The sequence below is a fragment of the Dermochelys coriacea genome, chromosome 5, assembly GCF_009764565.3.
Source record: "Dermochelys coriacea isolate rDerCor1 chromosome 5, rDerCor1.pri.v4, whole genome shotgun sequence".
In the NCBI taxonomy this organism is placed as follows: Eukaryota; Metazoa; Chordata; order Testudines; family Dermochelyidae; genus Dermochelys; species Dermochelys coriacea.
In genome coordinates this window covers 127,422,760-127,449,943 of record NC_050072.1, presented here as the reverse complement: position 1 = coordinate 127,449,943, position 27,184 = coordinate 127,422,760, and the positions used below count along the sequence as shown (strand labels likewise).

The 27,184-nt window shown below is 42.8% G+C and overlaps 1 protein-coding gene across 1 annotated transcript in view; it reads left to right on the top strand.

Moving 5' to 3' along the window:
* The window catches only part of LOC119856408 (cysteine-rich protein 1-like), a 58,294-nt gene that overhangs the window by 10,388 nt on the left and 20,722 nt on the right, over positions 1-27,184 (top strand). The window contains exon 2 of the mRNA XM_038403882.2: positions 21,090-21,184. Coding sequence (XP_038259810.1) covers positions 21,090-21,184 — 95 coding nt within the window. The remainder of the gene's footprint in view (positions 1-21,089; positions 21,185-27,184) is intronic.

The following is a 27,184-nucleotide window of genomic DNA, read 5'->3' as shown; positions in this document are numbered from 1 at the left end:
CAAACTCAGGGGGACGATACATTTGCAGTTCAAACTTAAACTGACTTTGAAGTCCACGGAGCTCTGCCAATTTACAGCACTGAAGGAGGTGGCCTTTCATTTCAGTTTACAAAACACACACGGATAGTAGCCCCGAAGTGGAAACTGATCCACAACAGTGACAGGGAGAGGCAGAGACGCCGTTGTAAAGAACATGCAGCCCTGCCCTGTTGCTTATGACTGATCCACACTGCTATTGTGTGTGTAATGAGGAGACTAAAGAAGAATCATGGAAAGTATGATGGAAGGGGTGCGGACATTGTACATGTGCTGAAACATTACTTCTTTCCAAGCTCAGGTTTCTTAGCTGAGTTCACAGGGTACTTGAGGCGATAAGTCATTTTTATAAACACCAGCTGATTTATGTTTTTACTAAAGATTAGTCAAAGCCAGAAGCTTTTACCTGACCCTATGCTCAGAACGATGGAATCATCCCTGGCTTTGCAAAACAAACATCTGACTGTTGAGGTTCTCTTCTCTATTCTCAACCCATTCCACATCCAGACATTGAAAGTCTGACGATAGCACAAGCACTAGCTAGGCAGCCCTGGTGAGGCAGGTGTGTATAACATTGGCATGGACCCCAAACACATCTCTGTACCAGATGCTATAACTAAGAAGGTTTAAGTGTGCCAGGTCCCCTACAGAAACTAGAAAAGAGACAGTCCCTGCCCCAAAGAGCTTATAATATATGGATAGGATGCTGCAAGCACTTTATCAACATTATTTAATATTCATGTTACAGCAATGGCTAGACACACCAGTGGAATTTTATGGATTTCCATAGTGCTAGGTTTTGCACATTCATGTAATAAGCCGTGGTCAATGCCTCACAGAGCTGACAGTCTAGTCTGACAGTCTAAGGTTTCCGACTAAGATAAACCGCATTGCTACCAATCATATTGCGCTAGTGTAAGTCATGTCCAGGGGTTTGCAGCGGTGCAGCTATACCTCTGGCAAATCCCTGAGTAGCCAAGGCCTAAATGAGCAGGTCAGACAAAGGGTGGGAGAAAAGGAAGGACTATTATTTCATGTTATGGATGGGGTAGCCTAGAGATGAAATGACTTGTCCGAGGTCACAGGGTGACCAGTCATGCACACACTATCCAGGTGAGGCTGCACCATTGATTAATATACAGGCATTAGTATATTGCCAGATAATTCTCAATCCTGTTCTTTACGCATCCTAACTTTGTTTGCTTCTTTGACCGTTTGACCAGAGCTGTCTGTAAAGATGCCCAGGTCCTTCCTGTAGATACAGTTAATTTAGAACCCGGTACAGTGTGTGAGTAGTTTAATTTTTTCCTTCCAGTGCACGTTACTTTGCATTTATGAGCATGGAATTTCACCTGCCATTGTGTTGCCCATTCTCCTAGCCTGACTGAGTCCCTCTGAAGCTCCTCACAGCCCTCTCGGGACTTAACTAACCCAAATAACCAAATTTTGCAGCTGGTATCCCTCTTCCCCCTGTGATGTGGGGTGGCGCAAACGTATAGTAAGGAAACCATCTGCTTAGCTAATCCTGGGCAATGATCCCCCATTGCATCAACAGGAGCGACAACTCACATCAGTAAGACAAGGTGGGTGAGGTGATCTCTTCTATGGGACAAAAGTTGATCCAATAAAAGATATTACCTCCCTCACCTTGTCTCTCTAGTATCCTGGGACCAACATGGCTACAACCACCTGGTATACAGCCATGTCAGTAAGGCAGAGAAACTGCTCACCCTAATACCTTGTACATTAAAGTAAATTAACCAGTGTCAATTTGTTTCATCAACCAGCTGGCATCAAGTAGCTCGCCACATATTCAGATACAGCCGATTCTCTGAAATAGCCGAGAAAGCAGGTTGATTAGCTAGGCTCCATGTCTATAATTCATCTCACTGAGGAGGACAGAGATGGTGAAAATGAACCTGGGCCACCTGCTTTGGCTGAACATCCTGGTCTCATCAGAAAGTGAAAGAGTGGGGCTACTATTAAACACAGCAGAGCCAAGGGTACTACTAATCTTACTGTCTGTGCATAAAATAAGCATCAGCAGGTAATGAATAAGCGTGTAGCTGGAATATTAACTTGAGGGAATATTACCCACATTGTGCCTTCAAACTGATGCCTGAGAAAGAGGAGAGGCAAGGGTGCAAAATTTAACAGGGAATGGCAAACATTCTCAAAACCCAGCTACCCTTACACACCTGCACACCAAACTGAAGGGCCTCAAAACAGCTCATGTACCAGGAATGAACCATGCGATCTAAATTGAGTAAGAATTGGGTAAGAATTTACTTCCCTCCCTGGTGGTGGCCAGGTACTTGATGCTGCTATAATTCAACGTGAATATTTAGGTGGGGTTTATTTTTAGAAGAAGGATGTTTAACTTGATGGCGACAGAAATGGTCCATTCCCCTTCTTTTTGTCATCTGTTGCTAGAGGCCCCTCTTCTCCCCTCCTTTTAATAAAGATTATTTGCGTTAAATTCATGGGCCATATTCAGCCCTGGTGTAAGCAGGTGGACTACCCGTGGAAGTTAAGGCACCCATTTATGCCATAGCTGAACTTAGCCCAGGATTTGATCCTTCAGATGTCAACAGCTCTTTCTTATTTCTTACATGGTATCATAGTCTTCTGTTTGTGACATCACAGCCATTTCCATAGCAGCCAGTGATGTCATCTCAAAGAATTGCTATGACTTCCGGTGGGGAATAAGTAAGCGATTTAGTCATGGTTTAGTCCCGGGTATTTTTCGTAAAAGTCATGAACAGGTCAGGCAATGGCCAGGGACCTGTCCATGACTTCAATGAACCTGTGACTTCTGTGAAAGACTCGCAGCTTTAGGAATAAGCAACAGGAGTGATTAATTCTCAAGGAACAAACAACACATGTTCCTAATAGTATAAATGTGGTTAAGAAATACAGAGAAGTAGGATACAATTTTGTACTTGATTGTTTGTCAACGTCCTTGAGAAGGCTTCAGCACTTAGAGGAGTGTTGCCTTAAAAGATTTCAAGGACGTGGTCCAACCCCCGCCCACTTACTATGCATTAACTTATGCCGGGATGCCTTTCATCTCTAAGCACAGGCAAAGAAAATAACAGCAGAGCTAAAGACATGCTGAAGAGCTACATAGAAGTTGTGGGCCAAATTCTCAGCTGGTGCCAGTGACTGACACAGGCTGGGGATCTGGCCCATGCAGTTGATTCACAAAGAAGAAACTGATTAACACAGGCTGAGAAATACAAGTTAAAGTGGGAGCAAATGAGGAGGAAGAGGAGGATGGCTGGCCCAGTGGTTGGGTGCTAGCTGGGACTCAGTTCTCTGCTCTGCTACAGATTTTCTGGATGACCTTAGGTAAGTTACTTAACCTCTCTGTACCTCAGTTTCCCATCTGTACATTGGAAATGACTGCACAGCACTGCCCTGCCCCCCCGGGGGCTGGGCTCACTATGGTGGTGATGAGCTCTGCTAAGTATCTGAGATAGAAAAGGCAAAACAAAACTTTAAGCAGAAACCTCAGCACAGCCTTAAAAAATAGGCTCTGCAACACTTTAGCCAGGCCGGTTTCTCTAGAGAGCTGAGGCAGATCAGCACTAAACGGACAGGGCCAGCGACCAAGCCTGCTAATGATTTTGGCAAGAAACTCTGCTCTCATTTCTTGGTCTCCCGGCTAATAAGGAATGCCCAGCTCTGGATGAGTCAGCAGCCTGCTCTGTCTGGGCTGAGGCCCCCTATCTCTGCACTGCTCCCAGTGCCATTCCCTCTGGCAACCCCCCCCCTCACAACTGCTGCTGCCAGTGCAGACCAGGGAGCGAAGTGCACCGATAACTGCCGCGCAGCGTAAAGGGGCCACTGTCAGTGCAGATCAGCGGTTGGAGTGTAACCAACAAATGCCGTGCAGTGTAAGGAATGGACATAGATGCTGAATTGCTCTCTCTCACGGAGAAGGGCCATTCATTTTCTGATGCGCACACATAGAACTCATGGTTGTTGCATTCACGAAGAGTGATGGTTATTGCTGGGTACAGTGGACGTTTATTCTGGAGCAGCAGAGAGCTTTCTGGTGTAGCTTCTCCTGTCACTCTTGAGCATTTATGCACTAGTTACCAGTATGGGATGTAAAATACGCTCCCACTCCCCTCCCACACCTGCCTTGGGCAATCATTTAGGTCTGTGCAGAGCAGATGTGAAAACACCACCATCCTGATCTGCTAGAGTTTTATACTGCTTTGCATAGCAAAGCAATGTGGAATCAGGCTTTGCTGCTGGCATCCTAGTTGCCATAGGTCAGTCGGGGCATGACAGGTAAGCTGTTTAACAGACTCCAGGCTCATTTACATGGTGAGAGAGAAAAGCAATAGAAACGAACATGAGGAAGATAAGGGGGGATTGCTTTCCTCTGTGGCTGGGGATCACTTCATGACTGGAAGAACATTCTAAACACCCGTTCTCATGCATCCTGGCTAACAGACTGGCTAAGCCACCACCCCAGCTGTGCTGGGAATGAGAACTGTGGCTAACTCACCCCAAATTGCAGTCATTAGCTGGGGGATCACATTCAGAAAGCCAGACGCCCTTCCCTTTACTCTAGATGAGAAGTACAGTAGCCTGCTGTTGAAAGGAATGGACCAAGTGCTATTCAACACAGGTACAGGGACCAGAATCTGGCCCATCTGGGCTAAAGCCGAGACCAAAAAAGCACCTGACAGACTTGTCACAAGGCCTCTGTGTACTGAGCTGGCCCTTGTACCTATTCCCACTGCTGCTAGTCCCTTGCTCCTGCAGAGACAATGCTCTTTGACCGCCTAAGTGACCTGCACCTGGCTATGTTGTACCCTACATGTGCTCAATGACACTGTTTGCTGGCCCGTCCTCGACTTTGCATGAAGTAGCTTGCCCTGCTTCCTCAGACAGAAGGGATCTGATGGCGGAAGTTGCTAAGTGGAGCAGGAAAACACAGGAGGGGGAAAACTCGTGTCCTAAAGAGCGTGAGTGACCAAGTACCTTTGGGATCCCACACCACTCGCTAGGCCTTTCTGTGGAGAACACTAATGTTAGAACAGGAAGCTCTAAAGTTCAGAGTCCATTCATTTTTGTTGTGTTACCCTTGCTGCTGGATTTCATTCAATAGGGAGAGGAACACTCTACAGACTCCTCATACAAATGAGCTCCTGCTGCGAGCTGCGCTGACATACTAATGCTTCACCTCACCAAGGGCACCCACACGTGCAGGTTGTTCTGAACAGCCTTTTCCCTAGGGTGAGGGGAATGTTCCGTGCTGAGCATGGCTGCAGCAGGCTTTGCAATTTAGCAAACGAAGGGCAGGGTTTTTTTCCCCTAAGTGTGTGATGCATTGTGCATTTAATAAGTCCCATTGCATCATACTGGAAGCAAGGGGATGGGACAGAGCCACTAATGGAGTTTTGCTATCAGCATTAAACAGCTTCATTATCAATCAGCAAGTAACCGCAAAAGGTAAAAAATGGGGAAGCACAGTGCCTTGTGATAGTACATGGAGCTTTTCACTGCGTGGTCACCAATGCTTCTAATTATGCTCAAGTCAGCAGTAATCCAACCTCACAGCACCAGACCCTCAACTGGTGTAAATCAACATCACACCATTTATTTTAGTGGGGAGGGGCTGGGGCACTCTATTGATCTAGGTTCTTATAGGGCTTCCATCACTGTATAACATGAGCACATTGCCTATATTTGTGCATTTATTTTTACAACGCCCCTGTGAGGCATGGCAGAGTTATTATGCCCATTTTACAAATGTAAAATCAAGGCACAGAGAGACTAAGTGACTTGGCCAAGCTGTAAGAGATTGGATGTGGGACAGTTCTACCTAATGGTCAGGATGGGAGGTTGGCCTAGTGGCCAGAGCCCAGCTCAAGAGCCAAATTACCAAGTCTAGGGAGCACAGCAGAGCCAGAAGCCAAGAATCAGAGCCAGACTTTCAGAAGGAAAGCAGACCAGATGCATAGCTAGGAGCACAGAACAGTATTAAGTAGATAGCCCTGCTACAGGGTTTAAGAATTTGCCTGCTGGTATCTTCAGTCAACTGGGGGGCCAGGTTCATTAGCTGAATCAGCTGGGCTCAGCTGTGGGCCCCTGACAAAAGGGAGTGTGCAGCAGAGCAGTGAGATGAGTGTAGTTCTTGGATGTTGCAGTAAGCACTCACCCTCCTGCTTCAAATTCTGCTCTGTCATACACCTGGCAGACTCCTCAGCTTTCAGTGGATTCTAAAGGTAGATGCTGAAATCCTTGTTCCTCCACAGGAGTTAAAAAAACTCATCCTTTGCGTAGATGTCCTATTAGCAGGATTGAAATTCCTTCTCACCCGCTTGCTGTGTCTTTTGGTTCCAAATGCTGTCAAAATCAACTAAAGCCCTCAGTAACTTGGTTTGCAGGAAAGCAATGAAGCCATTGCAGATGGTTTCATGCTCCGTAATGACGTAGCTATAAAAAGGCATTGACTAAGGTCAGGGACTCAGTTAAAGAATCTCATCCATTGGGCTGGTTGAACATTTTTGGTTGAAAAGATTTTTCATTGGACAATAGGGTTTAGCTGAAAATGCAATTTTCAGTCTTTGCATGGTCATATGACAGGAGTAAAGACTCAAAGAAAATCACTTTTTTTCCAACACTGAACAAGGAACTTTTTTCACTAAGGTATAAGTGTGATCGCTAAAGCCACTCTGTCATTCTGCATTTCACTGCAGAATTTCCTTAACCCGCTCCTGACTGGCTTCCGCCTATGGATTTAAAGAAACAGATCCCATATCTCCTCACAAAATAGGGGCTCAATACTTTGGCGTCTCAAGCCCGCCGTGCTGTAAATTGCTGTGTAGGGAAGTGAACTGCATTTGTAGTTTGGCACATAACTACCGACTTTAGCTGCATAACTGAGGTTCATCTTCTTCACAATGTAGCTCTTGAAGGAACCGGTTTCCTTATTACTCTGATTTGTATAAGTCACATAGGCCCACTCCGAGATCTGCATCTTAGCAAACGCCTGCACCTTCACTTGATGAACTAGGACACCCTCCAGGAAACCAGATTCTCTAGCTCCAAGTTGAATTCTGCTCTGTCCTGCTGTTCTCTGAGTCTTCCATCACCTTCCCTACGTACAAAGCCCCCTGGGGGTGCAGAGAGTACCTCAAAAGTGACAGCAGGAAAACAATACCCCTGTTTACCAAACAGAATTATTATTTGTACTGTAGTGGCTATGGGCCCGAACATGCTAGGGGCTGTACAGACACACAGTAAGAGACAGTCTCTGCCTTGAAGAGCCTATGGTCCACATGGAGAAGACAGACAAGGGGAAACAGAAGCAGAGAGAGAGAAGTGACTTGCCTAAGGTGACCTAGCAGGTTAGCTGGTAAAAATAACACCTAGCTCTTAGGGAGAGCTTTACAAAGGAGTGTTGTTATACCCATTTCACAGATGGGTATACTGAGGCACAGTCAGCTGACACAACTTGCCCATGGTCACACAACAGAATAGTGATGGAGCCAGGAACAGAACCCAGGTCTCCTGAGTCCTAGTGTAGAGCTCTAGCCACTAGGTCTCTTTCTTTGTAATTAGGTATCTCATTTCCACTGTAAGGCTAATCCAGTCCCACATCAATGCTATTTTTCCTCTAGCATGGCCCTGGCCTAGCAGGCTGTCCGAGGGACCAAGAGGGCTGATGAAATGAGAGGTTGCTGAGACGGATGAACACAGCAGAGCAGATATTACAGAGGCTTCTTCTCCAAGCAGGTTACCATAATGTGCAACAACCTACCATGGCAGAGGATTGGTACATGACTAATGGTGTCTCATTGCTTCCTTGTGCCCCCCCATCAGCCTGGCTGTACAATATGAGAATGAGACAACGGAGGGGTAAACTGCTTACAGCAGGCATTGTCTTTTTGCTCCTTGTTTGCACAGCACCTAGCACAGTGGCTGGGCTGCTAGGCACTACCGCAATACAAATCATAACAATAAATGTCGCATACAGTGCACCCATTTAAGAAAAGAATGGACATGTGCTTAAACCATCCATCAGTCTTAGTGGACGTCCTGCTACACCATCAGGGCTTTCCTGGCAAAGGGTTGGGATGGCAGCAGAGTTCAGTCACTAAGAGAGGTCTGCTTATCTCCAAGTGAGCTGTATATTAGAATAAAGTATCAGCCATTAACAAAACCAGTTTATATATACTAGGCCAGTTCTGATCTGTTACCCTATCACCTTCAGTGGAATTAGTACTGATTTACATAAGTGGAAGTGAAATCAAGCTGCTTGTATACTATTGGCTAGCAGTAATACGGAATAAACATAGTCGTTCTTGAAATTATTAAAGCTTTCTGCACATTGCAAACATTAATTATTGGAACCTTAGCCATCAAGAGTCAAACAGAAACTGAGATTTAATGGATTACAGGGTAAACTTCTGCATATTGACAAGTGCCAGAAAAAGATGGAGGTAAACATTTGCAATTTATTGTATGGAATTTTAGCCACATGGATCCCATTAAAATCAATGCAAGTCATTGGATCGAATTCCAGTACAATACTTCATGATTGCTACAGCACAATAATGTGGCAATGTACCATGCTGCACAAGGCATATACTGCGCTGAAGCAATGTATGTACTATGCTATGCATGTATTTATAGTGCAAGGCATATGCTGTACTATTGCAGTGCATTACATATTTACTGTGCAATACACATACTACACTATAGCACTGCTATGTATTTACTGGGCAATGCAGATACCTTGCTATAGCAAGTTCATCATTTTTTCTAAACCATCATTTCTTTTTAATGAATTATGTCTAATAAGCTGCAAAACAGCCCACCCCTACAACACTGAGCATTTTTGAAACAATTCTTGACCTCTGCACATGGCCTGGTCTTTTTAAGTCTGTGTGGCCTGTTTGCATTGCGTGTGTCACCCCGGTTAGACAGTTTGTTTTAAGCACAGATTAGCGACCCTCCATAATGATTTTGCTAACAGGATGGAGTTTGTTTAATTATTCTTATCTTAAAATACAATAACAAACAAATATGATATGATTGTTGCATGTGAGCTACCTATCGGCATCAGGAGAGAGGATCTGACAATACCTCTTGGCATTCTGAACTTCCCTGTGGAGTCATCTATTCAGTGTTGGAGTGTGCCTGAGAAGCATTTGAAGCCAGACTGCTGTATGCATTCTCTACTCTTTTGAACCACTTCACCGGGAGAAAAATGAGTTCTGCTCATTTGTTTAGAGGCTGGGACATGATGGACCAGATCCTCAGCTGGTGGGTAAATCAGTGTAGCTTCATTCAAGTTAATAGACCTTTGCTGATATTACACCAGCTGAAGATCTTCTGCTACGTGTTTTGTTACCCATTTCTTTCTGGCCATCTTGTGAAAAAAAACCCAAGCACCAGTGTTTCAGGGAGAGGTGCAGTTTCTGGGAGGAAAAACAGGCTGCAATGCATGATTTCTCCACAAGGCTATATTTGCAGTCTGGTTTGGGAGGAAGAGGAGAGAGACATTTTCTACGGAAGATCCTCCATTCTCCTGCTACAGTTTGGTCCCCTCTGCCACGACTTGCACCATGGTGCTTTCTGGTGCTGCAGTCATATTATGGAGCCCAGCTGCACGGCTTGTAGATATAGCTGTGAGTGATGGCGGAGTCCTTGAGACAAAGCGAGGCTGGTTCTGTAATTGCTGTAGGAAAACGGAACCCTGAGTTCAAAGGTATATTCAGAGTGAATCATCAGAGGGGCAACATGCAGGGAGGGATCATTAGAGCTCCAAGTTAGGGAAAAATCATTCTAAATCATCTTCTAAAGGAAGAAAATGGACTTCCCCATCTCACATCTGCCCAGCTGAGAGAAGCTCATGTTGCAGGTTTCTAGAATGTACATATCAGTGTATACTCATACCTTCACTTTCCATCATCTTCCACTTGTCAATTCCTGATCCCACCAAAATCACTTTGCCCACTAGATTCAGCCCACTCCGCCATGCACTGGTGATTACAAAGCATGTGAAGTAGAAGCTGAAGCATGAAGCAATGCTGCAGGGCTCCATCTCATGTCAGATCTTGCAAATAAACCCCAAAGGGGACTGTTTGTGTTGTCTACAAATACCAAAACTTGCATGGTGTATTCAGCTCCAGGGCCTTGTCTACATGGGGGAAATTGACCTGCATGGCTATTCCAGATTCACCATTCTGCCATAGCTGTTCTGATATAATTTACCTATTTTGGAGTAACTCCCTCATGTGGGCACTCTGTTCCAGAATCAAAGTGATGCTATTCCAGAATAATTACTTTGCCTCCATGGTCACTTTTATTCTGGGATAAACAGTCCACATGGGGATTTATTCTAGACTAACTAGAGCAGAATAGTTATTGTAAAATAGCCCTTCCAATCACTTTCTCCTGTGTAGACAAGCTCAGATTGTCCACAGTCGAGCCTCACTGAAGTTAACAGCCCCAAGCTTTAACCCACCCCTGAAGTGAACGTTTCAGCCAGCAAGCAGAAAGGTTGCAATGGCTCAGTCTTGACTATGGTTACATACATGTTGGGGCGAAACATGGAGGCCGAGTGTTAAAAAGCAGCCTTGCCTAGCAAGAGATTGGTCTCTGGAAAATGGAGGGTGAGGGGCACTCATTGACAGCTCATTTAAACTAGGCTGGTTTCAGAGTAGCAGCCGTGTTAGTTTGTATTCGCAAAAAGAAAAGGAGTACTTGTGGCACCTTAGAGACTAACAAATTTATTAGAGCATAAGCTTTCGATGAAGTGAGCTGTAGCTCACAAAAGCTTATGCTCTAATAAATTTGTTAGTCTCTAAGGTGCCACAAGTACTCCTTTTTTAAAACTAGGCTGTTTAAGAACATGAAGCTGACACTGTTAACAAATCTCACCAAAGAATGTTACAACTTGACCTGGATGGAAAATGCCATTTAGTTTTTGCACAAAATGTAGAGAAAATGTCCATTCTCCCCCCCATCCCTCAACCCATTTCCCATGAAAGCATTTCAATTGTTTTTAATGAAAAACCAACACCAAAAAGCAACAAAACAGTCAAACCCATTTTTCCAAACCCAAAAATGGAAAATCTTCACTGAAATCCAAATCCAAATCAGAAATATTTTGCTGAAAAACGTTCAGGTTTTGGATTCCAGTTTTTCATCGAAATACCTGAAATATTTAACCAAAATAAAAAATTTCCACCAAAACAATAAATGAAATAAATAAATAAATGTGGTCAAAAAGCCATTTTTGGCAACAACAAAAAAAATCTTTCTACAAAACATTTCCAGCTAGCTCTACTTGAAACTCTGGAAGCAAATATAGATTCTCAAGATGGTTTTTATTATGTGCCTCAATTAGCAGCAAATAATAAGCTGTCTTCTTAAAGGGCTGAGAAATGACCTAATTTTCATGGTGTCCTGCTAAGCTTCAGAAGCTGTATGCAAGGTACAATTATGAGCCATGGTATGTGTGGACTGTAGTAACTCTATGAGAAATCTATTTTCCTGGTAATTATTTTGGTTCCTGTTAGGATACAGGTACTGTTTCTTTAAGTCTATTGCAGGAAGCTATTGCAGGTATGGGGAAGACTTTCTACAATGCAGCAGAGAGACATGGAAGCTTTAGGGATAATACTGGTTTCCTTATTCTCATAGAGATCCTTGTTCATTGCTAGAATCCCTCTTTCTGGCATTTTTACCATTGCCCCATGATGATCCCATTTCTTGATATTAGACTTGGCCTCCCCTTTTTAATGCACATCAAAGGAGACCAGAAGGTTCTAACAGAGGAGTGTGAAACAAGAAAGTTATTATAGTCACATCGTTCCCGACTCTCTATCCAGTTACATTTATGGGCCGTTTTCATATACAGAGCAAAGTACCAGATTCTGAATGCCTTATATAGTCAGTCTTTCCCATGCTCTGTGCTTTGACAGGCTTTTCCACATTTAGGCTCTCCCATAAATTGCTCTAAGCTGAAGAGATGGCAAGTGACTCAAACTGCAGAGGAATGAAGAGCTCAGAGCAGTACATTTCACAGCTGTCAGGAGGTGCATTAAGCTGTAAAATTCTGATATTGTTCCTCTCAAATATTATACAGTGCAATGGATAATGGAGTCAAATACTAGAGCTAAGCAAATATTGGGAGGAGGGCAGATAGAGGAAGATGCCATGCATCCTTATTTGAATTCCAAATTATATGTGGCTTTCATGTATTTATGACCTTTTTATGTTCCCTTTCCATTAACATGTGTGCATTTGAGCTCAGCCAGTGAGAATGCTTGTGAACATTGAATGTGAAGCTTGGCTGCTCAAACACTCATTGAGAGCAAAACTGAGAGAGTGAATTCAATGAAAATTCCCCATTCACATTGTATTATTAGCTAAATGCGCTGTCAAATCAGGGGCTGGAAACAATGCGACGTCGCTTACATAACTAACCAAAACACTGGTGAATAGTTGATCGCGAACCATCTGCAGACTGAGAATTATTTACTGAAGAAATTTGGGAGCATTTCATGATCCGTTCGCAGAAAATATGTACACATAAATAAAGGCGATAAAATTATTTAGTGTCAGTCGCTCAGCTCTGTCAAATAAGTCGTGGGCTTTTAAAAGGGATGGATAATTTCAGGGTCAGCAATATTTATAGTAATTAGAGACGGTTGAAAAATGGGCTGGAAATATAGTCAGAATTTTTTCCTATTTCCTCATCAAAATTTCAGTGAAATATTTAATTGAAATTTCAACCTTGTTGAGCCTCGTCTAATAGCTTGCTGTGTTATGATCTGGCTAATTGAATCGTATGCTTAACGTGTTTGCTACAGGCAGCTGTCAGGCTCCAATTCAAACAGGTATTTAAGCATGTGAGCAGGCCCACTGAAGTCATGCGATTGAAGTTGGGGATGCACTTAAGCACCTGGCTGAATTGGGGCCCTAAGGAAGGAATTTCCCCACATTCCCCTATACAATTGCACCAGTGATTAGATGCACTTGAATTGGGGTTTTTTTCCACCTTTCTCCAAAGCATCACATATTGCCCACCCATTCTATTAGACTAGGTAATAACACCTAGCTCTTATATGGTGCTTTTCATCAGTGGATCTCAAAACGCTTCACAATCTTTAATGTAGTTATCTTCCCATCACCCCAGGGAGGGCAAGAAATGTTGTTATCCCAGTTTTACACATGAGAAACAAAACACACAGAGGCTAAGCGACTTGCCTAAGGTTACCCAGGAAGCCTGTGCCAGAGCAATGAACACAGAACTACCAACTCCTAGGCTAGCATGTTAATCAGGGGACCATTCCTCCTCTCAATGCACCATTCCACCAATGACCTGATCAGGATGGATTTGATTTAAATCAAATTGATTTACATGATGATTTAAATCACTAGTCAGGAAGATTCGATTTAATCATGGTTTTCTACATAAAAGTGCATTCTTGTTGGTTGTTATAACCTTAATACATATTCTTCACAACTCAGAGATAGATGTAGGTTTCATTTTTAGAAGGTACACACTATCCATTTTTAAAGTGATTTATTTTGAAAAACTTTTCAGATTAGTTTTACAGCTATGTCAGAAAATGAAGGATTGTTTGGTTATTTCATTTACCAAAAGGTAATTGAAGCAGATATTTATGAAGTCATTGGGAGGTGAACTATCTCCAATTCAACAGGTAATCATTAATATTTGGAGGATTTTCTTGCCATGCTGTATTAGGAGGAGATCACCACCAGGCAGACATTTAAATTGTTTTATTTAACGAAAAACAACAACAACAACGTTATGTATTCTGGATTTTTTTCTTCAACAGCAAACATATAATATTTTAACAAAACTAGCATATGAATTTTTGAATTTAGTTAAACACTCAAGTTCGTTTTTGTTAAAATTGTTTTTAACTAAAATAGTCAAATGAAATATATATTTTTTTAAAACAAAAATTAACTCGACGATATCAGCCAAGTCAACACGAGAAACTTAAACTACTGGCTTCTGCAGCTAACTCAGTCGTCTTCATTTTCATTTTTCTGTTTGTTCATAATCTGGAAAAGGAAAACAAGCTTTCCTGCTCTTTCAGGCCCCAAGCAATTTCTCAATTTGGAATGAATTAGTCCAAAGGAAGAAAATGTTCTTTCTACACCGGCAGAAGAAGCTACTGCTGTTAAAAGTGAGATAAGCACTTGGATTCAGAGACTGTTGAAGTGATAAAGTGACTTCCACCAGTTCACTGGTGTGACTTTTTTTAAAACATCATCAGCAAACATATATTTCTTGAACTGTCCACCCTTAGCTCTGAAGTTTATTATAGTTGGCATTATGGAGGGATGATTGCTGGATGTCCATGTTCTAGCCAACTCCTCTTCTTCAGCAGTTAAGATTTGATCTTGGTACCAAGTACTGAGAATATTTGCAAGAAAATGAGATGGAGATGGTGCTTGTAGTTTAACTCTGTCATTGCATATTCCTCTTTTTACGATCTCACTCAGTCCCTTCTATATTTCAGCAGCATCAGCAATAAAACAGCTATTTCTCTGCATTTTGTTCAAGGCTACAGAAATAGGCTTCAGGGTACTCAGCATGTGTTCAACATTTCTCTTAAGCCCAATGTTGAGAACTTTGGCTGTGACAGTGCCATCTATTTGTTCAGGATTTTGTTCATAAACTCTCATCAGATTAGGTGCGTTCTTGATATAGAGCTCAAAACAGTCCTCTACTGAGTTCCATCACACGTCTTGTGGGAGAGTTGGCTTGGTTCCTCCCACTTTTTTCAGAGCAGCTGCTGCAAAGTGGTTGTTATGGAAGTATTTTGCAATTTCAACAACATTAGCCTTTATTTCTGGAACACTGAAGTCTTTGGCTAGGAGGTGCATCAAATGAGCACTGCAACCATATGTTATTAACTTGGGACTCTCATCACTCTCTTTCTAAATAATTTCTTCTCATCTTGGATATATTTGCAGCATTGTCTGTGACCAAGCTGCATACTGGACATTTGAATTTTTTTTCAGTTGGTTATAGCTTTTACTGCTACTTCTTGTAAGTATTCTGCTGTGTGTGCATTTCCTGGTGTATCAATTGTTTCTGTAAGGAAGACATTCCCTTCTTCTGTCGTCACACAAGCACATATAACAGGATCATTGTGAACACTGCTCCACCCATCAAGACTCAGGTTAACAATTTCACCCTGTAGACCTTTTGCACACTGTTCAATTTCTCTTTCATACACTTTATCCAGAAATTTGCCTGTGACATCTGCTCTGTTGGGTGGACTGTATCCTGGTCTTAATGACTGAACCATGTTAATAAAATGTGGGTTCTCTATCATACGGAAAGGAGAGTTTGTTGCATAAACCAACTGGGCACTTTTTTCATCGATTACCTCTTTTTTGTAATCTGCTGGTTCTTATCACAAACTTATCTGTGGTTGTTTCTGGATGATGGAGATTTTTTTTTCTTTTTGCTACAGGTGATATACTGTGGCTATGTGACATAGATGATGTGACTGAAACACTATCATTGGCAGAAAACTCTGAAACTATAGAAAATGATGGTGATCTTGAAGCTGGATAGTCTTCAAAATCCTATATGTTGAGGATGGATTCCCCTAAACAAAATAAGTCAATGCAGTTATTTAATTATATTACCATACTGCTCATTTAGTATTACTCATTGCATTCACTGACACTCAGTACTACTTTAAAGGTGAAATTGTACAAGGAAGATCTGCCTATTTCCACTATTTATTTTTTATCACGACTGCATCTAAAATGATAGTACCATAGAGTAACAACTATATTTTTTGCTCAAACATGAGAATTCAAAAATAGTTCAGAAGGAAGACAGGCAATCTTTAAGAAAGAATTATGAAATAAAAAACTTTACCAACCTGAAGAGCCTGCATGTTCAGACATGTTCCTTTCACCATCTTCAACGCAGTTTCCTCTTGAGAAGGAACACTTCTCATGATGTTGTTTCATTCGGGCAACCAGGCATTGCATTTCTTTGTTGCACTATTTGCATTTTGCAAGCGTGCCTGTCTTACCCACAGGTAGAGGAACTTCATTAAAATATTCCCAAACTGGGTCTCTTTTATGGTCTGCTGCGATTATAGGTTTTCCCTTCTAGTGAGAGAATGGTGTGATAGAACTCAAATCAATGAAAGCTACAGTCAGAAAGACCTCAAGACTTCTGGAATATGCTGCTCAAACAGTTTCATTTTGTTTCTACTGCCTGTCCCTCCCTTCTCAAATTTATTTTCAGACTTCTTCTCCTTGTCCAGATCTATTCAGCCTCCAACAATCTTCTATCCATTGAACTTTTTGAAACTTTGCACTTTTAGAAAGAAATAAGGGATTGACTCTGTGTACACACATTTGCAGAGGGACAATAGGGTTGAAGTCTGTTATTTCTCATCTCTATATATTATTTATTTATTTTAAAACATTTTTGCTCTTAACAAGCATGTTATCTCTGGAGACACAAATCCAGTTTGAGAACTGCAAAACTAAGCATCTCTGATGGTATCTTCTAGACTGAGCACTGAATCTCATTTGGTAGATAGAAAGATTAACCTAAACAATTTATACAGTAGCCCCTGGAACCCCATAAATTTGGGCCCCTAATCCATGAACTATTGGAACTCATTTACAAAAAACTTTTCTTAAACATTACATGAATATATTGTTTCATACTATAGAATTAGAATTTATAATCCCTATTCCATGATGCGATATCATTGAGCTATAATGCATCTTAATTAAAACTATCTTTAGATGGATTTTTGAGGAAAAAACTAATTTAAATAAAAAAATCAGATTTTTTTGATTTGTTAAAAAACATAATTGATTTTTATCCACCCTGGACCTGATTCACTGTAGTAAAAACTTACGCTTCTATAGTCCGCATCCGTAGTTTCACTGTAAACACTCACAGACAATTGCATAATTATAGCTGTGCACAATGGAACCTAAAAAAATGCCATGGTGAGGTTTACCAAATGACCACTTTTGCCTGGTGTCATCACAGAAGATCTCAGTGGCTGCCCTGGAGGAGACACCCTTGTGAAGTTAATTGGATCTTGGTAGGCAGGCTTGAATTTTTCCTGCTGCTTTGGGGCAAAAATGTATGCACTTTATGTGGGGGAAGTGCGGGAACGTGGCATGAAAAGACCTGCTGAAATTCCACTGCATAGTCCAAAGAAAGGTGCAGGGGAGGTTTTGTCTGTACTCTTGAAGCCCTTAACTTCCATGACAGCTTGGCTTTAATGGCCATCCAACTGAAATACTGATTAATTTTTAAATATTTTGTCAAGAAACATCTGTTTATTTCACATTTGGCCAAATGCTCTTCCACTTCTTTGGCCGGCAATAGCTGGCGAGACAACAATTGAGGGCATTTGACTCAATGGAGGTTGGTCGAGCATATTATTATGGCATAATGCATGCACCTCTTTTCTCCTGGGGTTTGTGTCAGGCAAGGCTTTGCCTTCCAGCAGCGTGTCCTTGTGCTGCAAAGTGACAGGATTCTGTTCCACTGCTCTGAAAAAGTCTGATGTGACAGCAAAGTCACAAATGGAGCATTCAGGCCAGTAAATGGGATTCAGCGGCTGAAGGGATGACATGCATTAGCCATAATATGAATGTTTAAAATAAAGAGGAGGCTGAAGGGTCATCTCATTTTGCTCATCCCTTCTGGGATACATCTAAAAATCCTGCTTTAGGATCTCTTCTACCAACCAACCCAAGATGTACGATCTGATTTATGAAAGCTGCTTCAACCAGCACAACATGAAGTGGGGAGGGGGATCCTTTCCATTCCCCCTAGGTCATGTGTGCATTTGTACTTCGCTAGAAGTGGTTGCTCAGAATCTGCCTGTTTGCAGAGAGGTCTGTGCTAATTAATACTATTACTATTGAGGTCTTTATAACATTTTTCATCAGGAGATCTCAAAATGCTTTACAAAAGAGGTCAGTATTATTGTCCCCATTATACAGATGAGGAAACGGAGGCACAGAGGAATGATGCAACTTGTCAAAGGTTACCGGGAATAGAAGCCTGGTCTGCTGAGTCCCAGTCCAGCATGCTACCCATTAGCCAACACCACCTCCCTTTGTTGGTAGTACACTAGTGCAAACACATATGCCCCTGTCCATCCCTCTCCAAAGATAACCACTGCTGGTGGAGCGCATTTGTTGGCTTGCAATGACTTACAATTTTCTTTCTTATCAGTGGCTCCTAATTCAGGCACCAAGCAATTTGAGCCTGATGAATCCTGTAGCTTCTGGTTTAATGGGAAGTAGTTAAAGTGGGGATTGGGACCCATGACACTTTATTAATTACAGTACTATAGGTATGGTAACTGCAGGGTATTACAAAGGTGACCATGGGATATTACTACAAGGGAAATCAGAAGTGCTTCAGAACTGATATACCTGCTACTGCCCGTGTGGTTGTCATGGGCAAATCTGCAGGGTTAGGAATACCGCCCTTCCCATATTGGAAGGGGTGGGTTTCTGCGCCCACAGCCACCTCCAATGCCAGTGGTCAGGAGACGTGAGAGCCAGAATGACTGAAATAAACTGTGCTGGTGGAACTCACCTGGGGATTGCCCAGGGATTGAAGTGAGAGAGAGACAGGCGGGGGCCCTCTTGCTAAGCCCTGATCTGCACTAATCCTGTTGAGTTGACACATCACCAATGTGACCAATTTGACGTGACCGTGGAGATGGGCAACGTGCATGGAGATTGTTTGCGTGAAGATTGTTCCTTCTCCCCTCCCAGTGTGCCAACCCAATGGGAATCAGAAATAAAAACTGGTCAGGCTAGAAAATGCAGGGATTACATGTAACCCACCCCAGGCTTAATTTAGCACCATCCAAGAAGGAGCTTTAAAAGGCTGCCAATGGGATCAATGTAATGACTGGGCATCACTCATGGCCTCTGTTGTCATCTGGCTGCAGCCCTGTTTCAGGTTACACTCAAATGACTGGTGCCAAACTTCATCCTGGCCTTAGTCAGGCCTTCAGGTTAGCACCTGCACTTGTGAGAGTTTGAATAATTCCAAGCCCTACTTGGATCAGTTAAACTCTAGGGGCCCAGTTCATCATTACCAGCACTGTGTGGCCTCTGCAGGAGCCCTGCTGCATGGGGTGATCCAAGGTTGGGCAGGGACATGCCGGAAGAAAGCGGTAGAGACATGCCAGAGGAATGGGGATGTGCTGGGGCATTCTTACTGCCCCGCAAAAATTCTGCCCCTCTGTGTTGGTCCATAAAGCTCCCTAGCCAGCATTCAGTGGCCCTGGAATAGAGTTATTTCAGGTTTTGGCTGGATATGGGCCCATGTTGCCAGGTTCAGATCTAGAACCCACATTTCACCAAATTCAAGCTACCACTCTGGTCCCATCCAGATTCCAGCTTCGGCCCAACATGCCTGAGCCATGGGGTTTGGATCAGAGTCCAACCTTTTCCAGAGTTAAAGGGAATTTGGATCCAAAGCTGCAATTTTCCTCCTGGACTTCACAGGCGTCACTAGTATCACTCTGTAAGAGAGGACAGAATCTATCCTGTGACATTAAAGGGACACCAGTAACTTGAAATCCAGCCTTTTTTTTAAAAAGATGTACAAGTTGTTCTAGGTCTTGCCCCCAAATTCTCTGCTAACGTTTGTGGGTTTAGAATCACATTCCCCCTCTTGGAGTGCGAAACACAAACATCCAGTACACACCAGGGGAAACTGACTATGCAGAAAGTGCTGTCAAGTGCAGAATTGGACACTGGATCAGTACTGAACAAGCTCCCCACTGTGTTGCTAGAGAAACCACTCACTGAGCAATCTCTTAAATGGAAACCCTCAGTGCTTGTGATGAGTAAAGCTCCTATTGCCCTTTTCACAGGGATAGAGATGTTAACCCTGGTGTCCCGATTTAAATCCAACTCAAATATTCTGCCCATCTAACTTCCCACTGCCATTTCAGTCTTCTTCCTGTAACCATTGTGCAAGGTTGCTGTGTGCTGTTAAACAGACACTGTATTCCTCCCCAGAGCTGGCTAAATTAATGGAGTGGGGAGAATTTCAGAAATGGGGAGAAACACAGTTTACGTAGCCCAGTGAGATCCGTAGGGATAAAAAGGTGCCTTCCAAATGTGAGATATTAATTATTATTATAGGCTGGTGTTCCTTGTGGCCTTATACAGATGATTATAATGTACCAGGATCAAAGCCCCTCTACAGGGAAAATATACCAGGGAAATAAATGCCCAATAATTGTCTGATAGCTCCACAGGGAAGATAAATAAAACACATTTGTATGTTTCCTGAAATGCAATATGTGGCTGTAGGGTTGTCCTGATTTTCTTGATCCACTCCCACAAGAATGTTTGCATCAAGCCATGCATTCAACCTAATCCTGAGCTGTCAGGTGTTATCTCTGAGTTTGATCATATTCTGCATGGGGAGTTAATAAGTACTGCCCTCTCCCTTTAGCAATTTTATGACACAAGATCAAAATACATACTTGCCTCAGAGTACAATTCTAAATAATAATAAGACAATTAGGTACCCAAGCTGACTGCATGATGTGTCTCCCTGCATGCCTTTTTATTCTCAGCTCAAACACAAACCAAGAAAGCATCTACACTAAACAATGTGTGACCTGGGACAGAAATCCTGCCAAAGATGAAAAAAAAACAACCCCTCCCAAACCCTACACTTGATTGAAGCGAAGAAGAAAGGCAATTTTCGTCCTGGTTAGGTGTGAAATTTCCAATGTGTAAAGTTTAGAAAGAGTAAAAACTTCAAAAAGACAGAGCCACAGCAGTGCTGTTGAAACCAACTCACAGGAAAAAGCCAAATTGTCCCTGTATTAAAGATTCTACCACAGCTTTGATTTGAGAAAAAGAGTCTCACTCTTCCCTCTTCCTTGGCAAGTAATTCCATGGATCAAAGACCCATTTCTCATATGTTCTACTATTAATGAGGTGCTTGGAGTATAATTACTCATACCTTTTTCTTCTCTTAACAGCTGAGAGGAAGCGTTCTCTAGGCAAAGACTATCATCCCCTTTGTCTGAAGTGTTACCAGTGCAAACGGCAGCTCAGCCCTGGCCAGCATGCAGAGGTAGGAAACGAACTGTCTCTTATCTGCCTGACTCAATGAGTTACTGCATGCCCACAATAATCCATCTCCTGATCCCATTTCAAAGGGCTGGTTCGCACTGGGATGCACTGAAGGCTGCATGCAATCCCCTTAGAAGTTTTTTCAGTGTGATAGTTGGGGAGATAAAGGCTGGTAGAAAATGGACATGCACTGAGAACAGCAGACAGATTAGAACTATTACAGCACCAGGGTAGCACCACCATTTACTAAAAATATCCAGCTTGCCACAGCGATAAAGACAAACTATCGTGTCTGTCACTCTCCAGTGTGGGGAGGTGGATGGGGGTGAGCGTGTTGAGACAGAGAACAGGTTGCACATGGTACCATACACACTAGTAGAGCCTGGCAGGAATTTTTCAGCGAAATGTTTTTTCATCAGAAAATACCAATTTGTCCAACCCAAAACCGTTCACAGGCAAGGGCCAGTTTCGATGACTTACTCGTCTTGAAAAATTGGTTGGAGAAAAGAAGTTTTGAAATTGTCAACACGAGTCGTGTGGACATTTTCAGAATGAAAAATTCTAGTTCAGAAACACTTTTTGGTTAGAAATTTATGCTAACAACAATTTTAAAAAAATCAAACTTTAAATGAAATGTTTTGAATGAGACGAATAATAAAAAAAAATTGGGGGCTTGACAGGTGGGAAAATTTGAGATCACGATTTTCATCACAATTCAGGAGGTGAAAATTTTCCTGGGATGGGAAAACCATTTCCTGCCCAGGTCTACATTGGGGAAATCAAACAGACTCGGATCTGAAGGGGTAGCCTGTGAGTACCACTGGGGGAGGGGGGCACAGCACAGCTGTGGTTTGACATGCCTCAAGCAATAGAACTGAGAGCCCTGCTTTTGAAGACTGCCCCTGAGCATCAGGGAGTAAACTCTTGGGAAGATTTTCCTAGTTTAGCCCAAAGTCAATGATCCTTTAGGGATGCTGCAAAATCGATGGGATGGGTTTTTGGAGAGGGTTGAGGTGTTCCTCAAATGCGGGAGGTGGGGAGAAATGGAAAGGAGCTTTGTGTAACTGGTTGGCTGGCCAAGTGGAGCTAGCCACTAAATGATTTCAGAGCCTAAGTCTCTCTTTCAAAAGGGATTTAGACAGCTGGGATCGTATTTTCAAAGATACCGCCACTCCTCAAGTAGAGGGGGATCAGCAGGGGTCCCAAGAGCAGTGAACTTCAGAATAAATAATCCTTTGAGATTACTGGGGCAGTTCCCTCTCTCAGAGCAATTGTCTAAGGCTCTCTGCAGACTCAGGCCATAGTTTCAAGCTCTTCTTACTATCCATCAGGGCTAGAAACAATTTTTAAATTAATACTAGGATTCAGATGTCATCACATGATTCCAGGAGCTGGAGCCCCAGGCTGCCTATGTCTTAATGTGTCCCTGCTTCCAAGTCCCAGTGCAGGCAGGGGTGTGCAGGAGTGAGTCTCTGTGGGCATGCAGCACAGCCTGCCCGTGCCTGCATGCACCTGCCCACATCTGCGGTGGATGATATCTCAGGGTAGCCAGAAAGAGCTGCTCTTTATTTGCCTGCAGTACTGCCCAGTGACAGATTCTGCATACAGGATCCGATTTATACAAGACACCCAAGAGATGTCATGTATCTGCATGCAGTTTCTGATTCTGCAACATACCCAACCATATGCTCCTCTTCTCTAAAATCAGAATCAGCCTTACTGCCACACTCTTCAAATCTCCAATCACTGAGACAAACGAAGATGGCAGTGCATGCTGTCGCAGACCTGCCTGGCTTTGTGCTACAAACGGCACAGCCCTCCCTCGCTTTCTGCAAGTTCATGAATCAGAAAGGCCAAGAGATCTTTCAGGTTCTTACCCAAAGGGCTGTGGTGATGGTCTGGGTAAGGGGAAGGCACTAGGACAATGTTGTCGCTAACACACAGTTACCTAGGCAGCTCAGCCAGTGCATTCCCCTTAATACGTGATCAGAGCCAAATTCTGCTTGGTGACTAGGCAGAAGTGGGAAGCTGGTGGGAGCCTGTTCTGTGTCTGTCTCATGTGAACTTAGATTCATAGATACTAAGGTCAGAAGGGACCATTCCGATCATCCAGTCCAACCTCCTGCACAACGCAGGCCACAGAATCTCACCCACCCACTCCTACGAAAAATCTCACCTATGTCTGAGCTACTGAAGTCCTCAAATCGTGGTTTAAAGACTTCAAGGAGCAGAGAATCCTCCTTCAAGTGACCCGTGCCCCATGCTACAGAGGAAGGCAAAAAACCTCCAGGGCCTCTTCCAATCTGCCCTGGAGGAAAATTCCTTCCCGACCTCAAATATGGCAATCAGCTAAACCCTGAGCACATGGGCAAGATTCACCAGCCAGATACTACAGAAAATTCTTTCCTGGGTAACTGAGCCCATCCATCTAATATCCCATTTCAGGGGATTCGGCCTATTTACCCTGAATATTTAAAGATCAATAAATTACCAAAATCACATTATCCCATCATACAATCTCCTCCATAAACTTATCGAGTAGAATCTTAAAGCCAGATAGATCTTTTGCCCCCACTGCTTCCCTTGGAAGGCTGTTCCAGAACTTCACTCCTCTGATGGTTAGAAACCTTCATCTAATTTCTAGTCTAAACTTCCTGGTGGCCAGTTTATACCCATTTGTTCTTGTGTCCACATTGGTACTGAGCTTAAATAATTCCTCTCCCTCTCCTGTATTTATCCCTCTGATATATTTATAGAGAGCAATCATATCTCCCCTCAACCTTCTTTTAGTTAGGCTAAACAAGCCAAGCTCCTTGAGTCTCCTTTCATAAGACAAGTTTTCCATTCCACGGATCATCCTAGTAGCCCTTCTCTGTACCTGCTCCAGTTTGAATTCATCCTTTTTAAACATGGGAGACCAGAACTGCACACAGTATTCTAGGTGAGGTCTCACTAGTGCCTTGTATAATGGTACTAAAACCTCCTTATCCCTACTGGAAATGCCTCTCCTGATGCATCCCAAAACCGCATTAGCTTTTTTCACAGCCATATCACATTGGCAGCTCATAGTCATCCTATGATCAACCAATACTCCAAGGTCCTTCTCCTCTTCCGTTACTTCTAATTGATGCGTCCCCAGCTTATAACTAAAATTCTTGTTATTAATCCCTAAATGCATAACCTTACACTTCTCACTATTAAATTTCATCCTATTACTATTACTCCAGTTTACAAGGTCATCCAGATCCTCCTGTATAATATCCTGATCCTTCTCTGAATTGGCAATACCTCCCAGCTTTGTATCATCTGCAAACTTTATTAGCACACTCCCACTTTTTATGCCGAGGTCAGTAATAAAAAGATTAAATAAGATCGGTTCCAAAACTGATCCCTGAGGAACTCCACTAGTAACCTCCCTCCAGCCTGACAGTTCGACTTTCAGTCAGACCCGTTGTAGTCTCCCCTTTAACCAATTCTTTATCCACCTTTTGATGTTCATATTGATCCCCATCTTTTCCAATTTAACTAATAATTCCCCATGTGGCACGGTATCAAACGCCTTATTGAAATCTAGGTAAATAAGTTCCACTGCGTTTCCTTTGTCTAAAAAATCTATTACTTTCTCAAAGAAGGAGATCAGGTTGGTTTGGCATGATCTACCTTTTGTAAAACCATGTTGTATTTTGTCCCATTTATCATTGACTTCAATGTCCTTAACTAATTTCTCCTTCAAAATTTTTTCCAGGACCTTGCATACTACAGATGTCAAACTAACTGGCCTGTAGTTACTCGGATCACTTTTTTTCCCTTTCTTAAAAATAGGAACTACATTAGCAATTCTGCAATCATTCGGTACAACTTCTTGTGTCTAAGGTGATATGTACATCACCCCTCCTCACCCAAAACAGCCTAATGAGGAACGATCCCCAGCCTGATTTCCCCCTTCTTGAGGACAGTAACAATTGGCTGAGCCCAGACCTGCTCCTCACTCAGCTGTTTTGGCACCTGTATATTATGCACTCTTTAAAATGTCAAAATCAGCCTAAGAGCCTCGGGCCATGGTCCTGGACCCCTTGTGGATTAGATTTTATTGAAACAAAATGTATTGATTGGCCCCAAACAAGTTCCCCCCCCAAAAAAAATTGTTTCACGGGAAATGTGAACATTTCTCAATGAAAGGAAATGTCAAAACGTTGGAATTTGCTATGGAGGGAAATTCTGACTTTTGATCAGCTCTAAGGATAAGTCACCTATGTTCTTTTCACTGCACATCTGGAATACTCTCTGTGTAGTTCTGTCCGAGCTTCAAAAAAGATACCAAAAAAAAGAGAGAGGGTTCAAAAAAGAGCAACCAAAATGAGTCTTGAGTCTCTACTAGGAGAGATGGAAGGAACTAGTTTGTTTAACCTAAAAACGACTTGAAAAGGCAGCAAGGTACTGGCACATTCCTAAAGGCAGCTCAATACAGAAAAGCACAAGTAACTATTCTTAGGGGACATTGGAATTAAACTAAGGAGCAAGGTGCTGAAGTTAGAAGGATAAAGGGAGATAGCAGAAGTAACTGATGTTAAAGTCAGTCAGCCAGTGAAACAAAGTGTCGAATAAGGTAGCTTGCTATGGCACAGTCACTAGACATCTCTAACCTAGAAGCCGTGGCTTTAATTAGGCAATCTGAGAAGGGTCCCTTTTCATTTCCGAAAGCTCTGACTCATGGATCTGCTGTAAATCAGCTTTGAATCCAGGTCTCCAGAGGGAGAGACTGGCTGTTTAACTCGCTAGCCTCATAGCCAGGGATTAGACCAGAAATAGCAGACACCCTATTCTGGAAGTGAAGCTGCTTCCCTGAATATGTGCATCCCATCCCCACAGCGTCTGTGGGAAGCTCCTTCTACTAGTGGATTGATTTAAAGTGACTGCTTATCCTGACAGTCACTATTTCCTGGCAAATGTTGGCCTTTGGCTCAGTTGATTTCATCATGTAACCAGCATTCCCCATATTCCCTCTAATACAGTATGAATTTGCTTAAAAGCAGAAGTTGAGTTTTTTCAGACCCAGCCATTTAATCACCCGGCTGTAGTGCAACATGAGCGGCAATGGTGTTATTTATCACTAGTTAATTAAAGCGCTGGGGAAAGGCAAGTCTTGGAGTTCACAAGTGTGTGTGTGGGGCATTAGAGGGGTTTTTCAGCAATAGATGATGAGCGAGATTCAAAATGTCTGGTTCTGAGGAACCAAAGCCGCACACACAGCACAGGAAGAATGGAAAATGCCAGGCAGTAATATTCTACAGTATCCTTTGAGCTCATGACAAGACCTAATGCTCCTAATGGTGGGAAATCTCAGCAGCCTGGGATATAAAGACCCCCCAGGCTCTTGGGATTTGTTTGCTAAGGAAGTTTCCTGACACACTGGGTGTTTCATTTCTCCATATTTGCTAGGTGTCAATATGGGGTGAACAGAAGAAAATCCAGCCACTCATTTTAATTTCAGTTCACTGTCAGGAACTGAAGGGAAATACTAGATAGTGATGTTTAAACTAAGCCCCCCAGCTGGGTTTTGTTCCCGTTATTCCCTTTGACCTGAGCGATTAACTAAATACAGGTTGTTCCAGTTAGGGGGAGAAACTGGTGACAGAGCCAGGTATTGTCTTTGATGCAATCATGTTTATTTACAACGATTACGTGTAAGTCCTGTTTGCCTGAACATAGCAGGAATCAAATAGCAGGAGACAGTTTCCTTGCTTGCTGTTCCAAGCCTTCCTTTCCAGCCAGCACTCTGCCTAAAAAGCTTGCTACTAGCTCTCTCTCAGAACCATATTACCAGCCTTCTCTTACTGTCTTCCTCTCCTTCTTCTTCTGTGGTGCTGTCTTTCTCTCTCCCGATTCTCCCCTCCCACACATATCCTCACCCACAAACAATGCTCAGCAAAGCCCTCAGCCCACACAGTTCTAATTCCTGGGCAGACTTGCATATGCCTTTGTTTTAGGCGGGAGCTGCTTA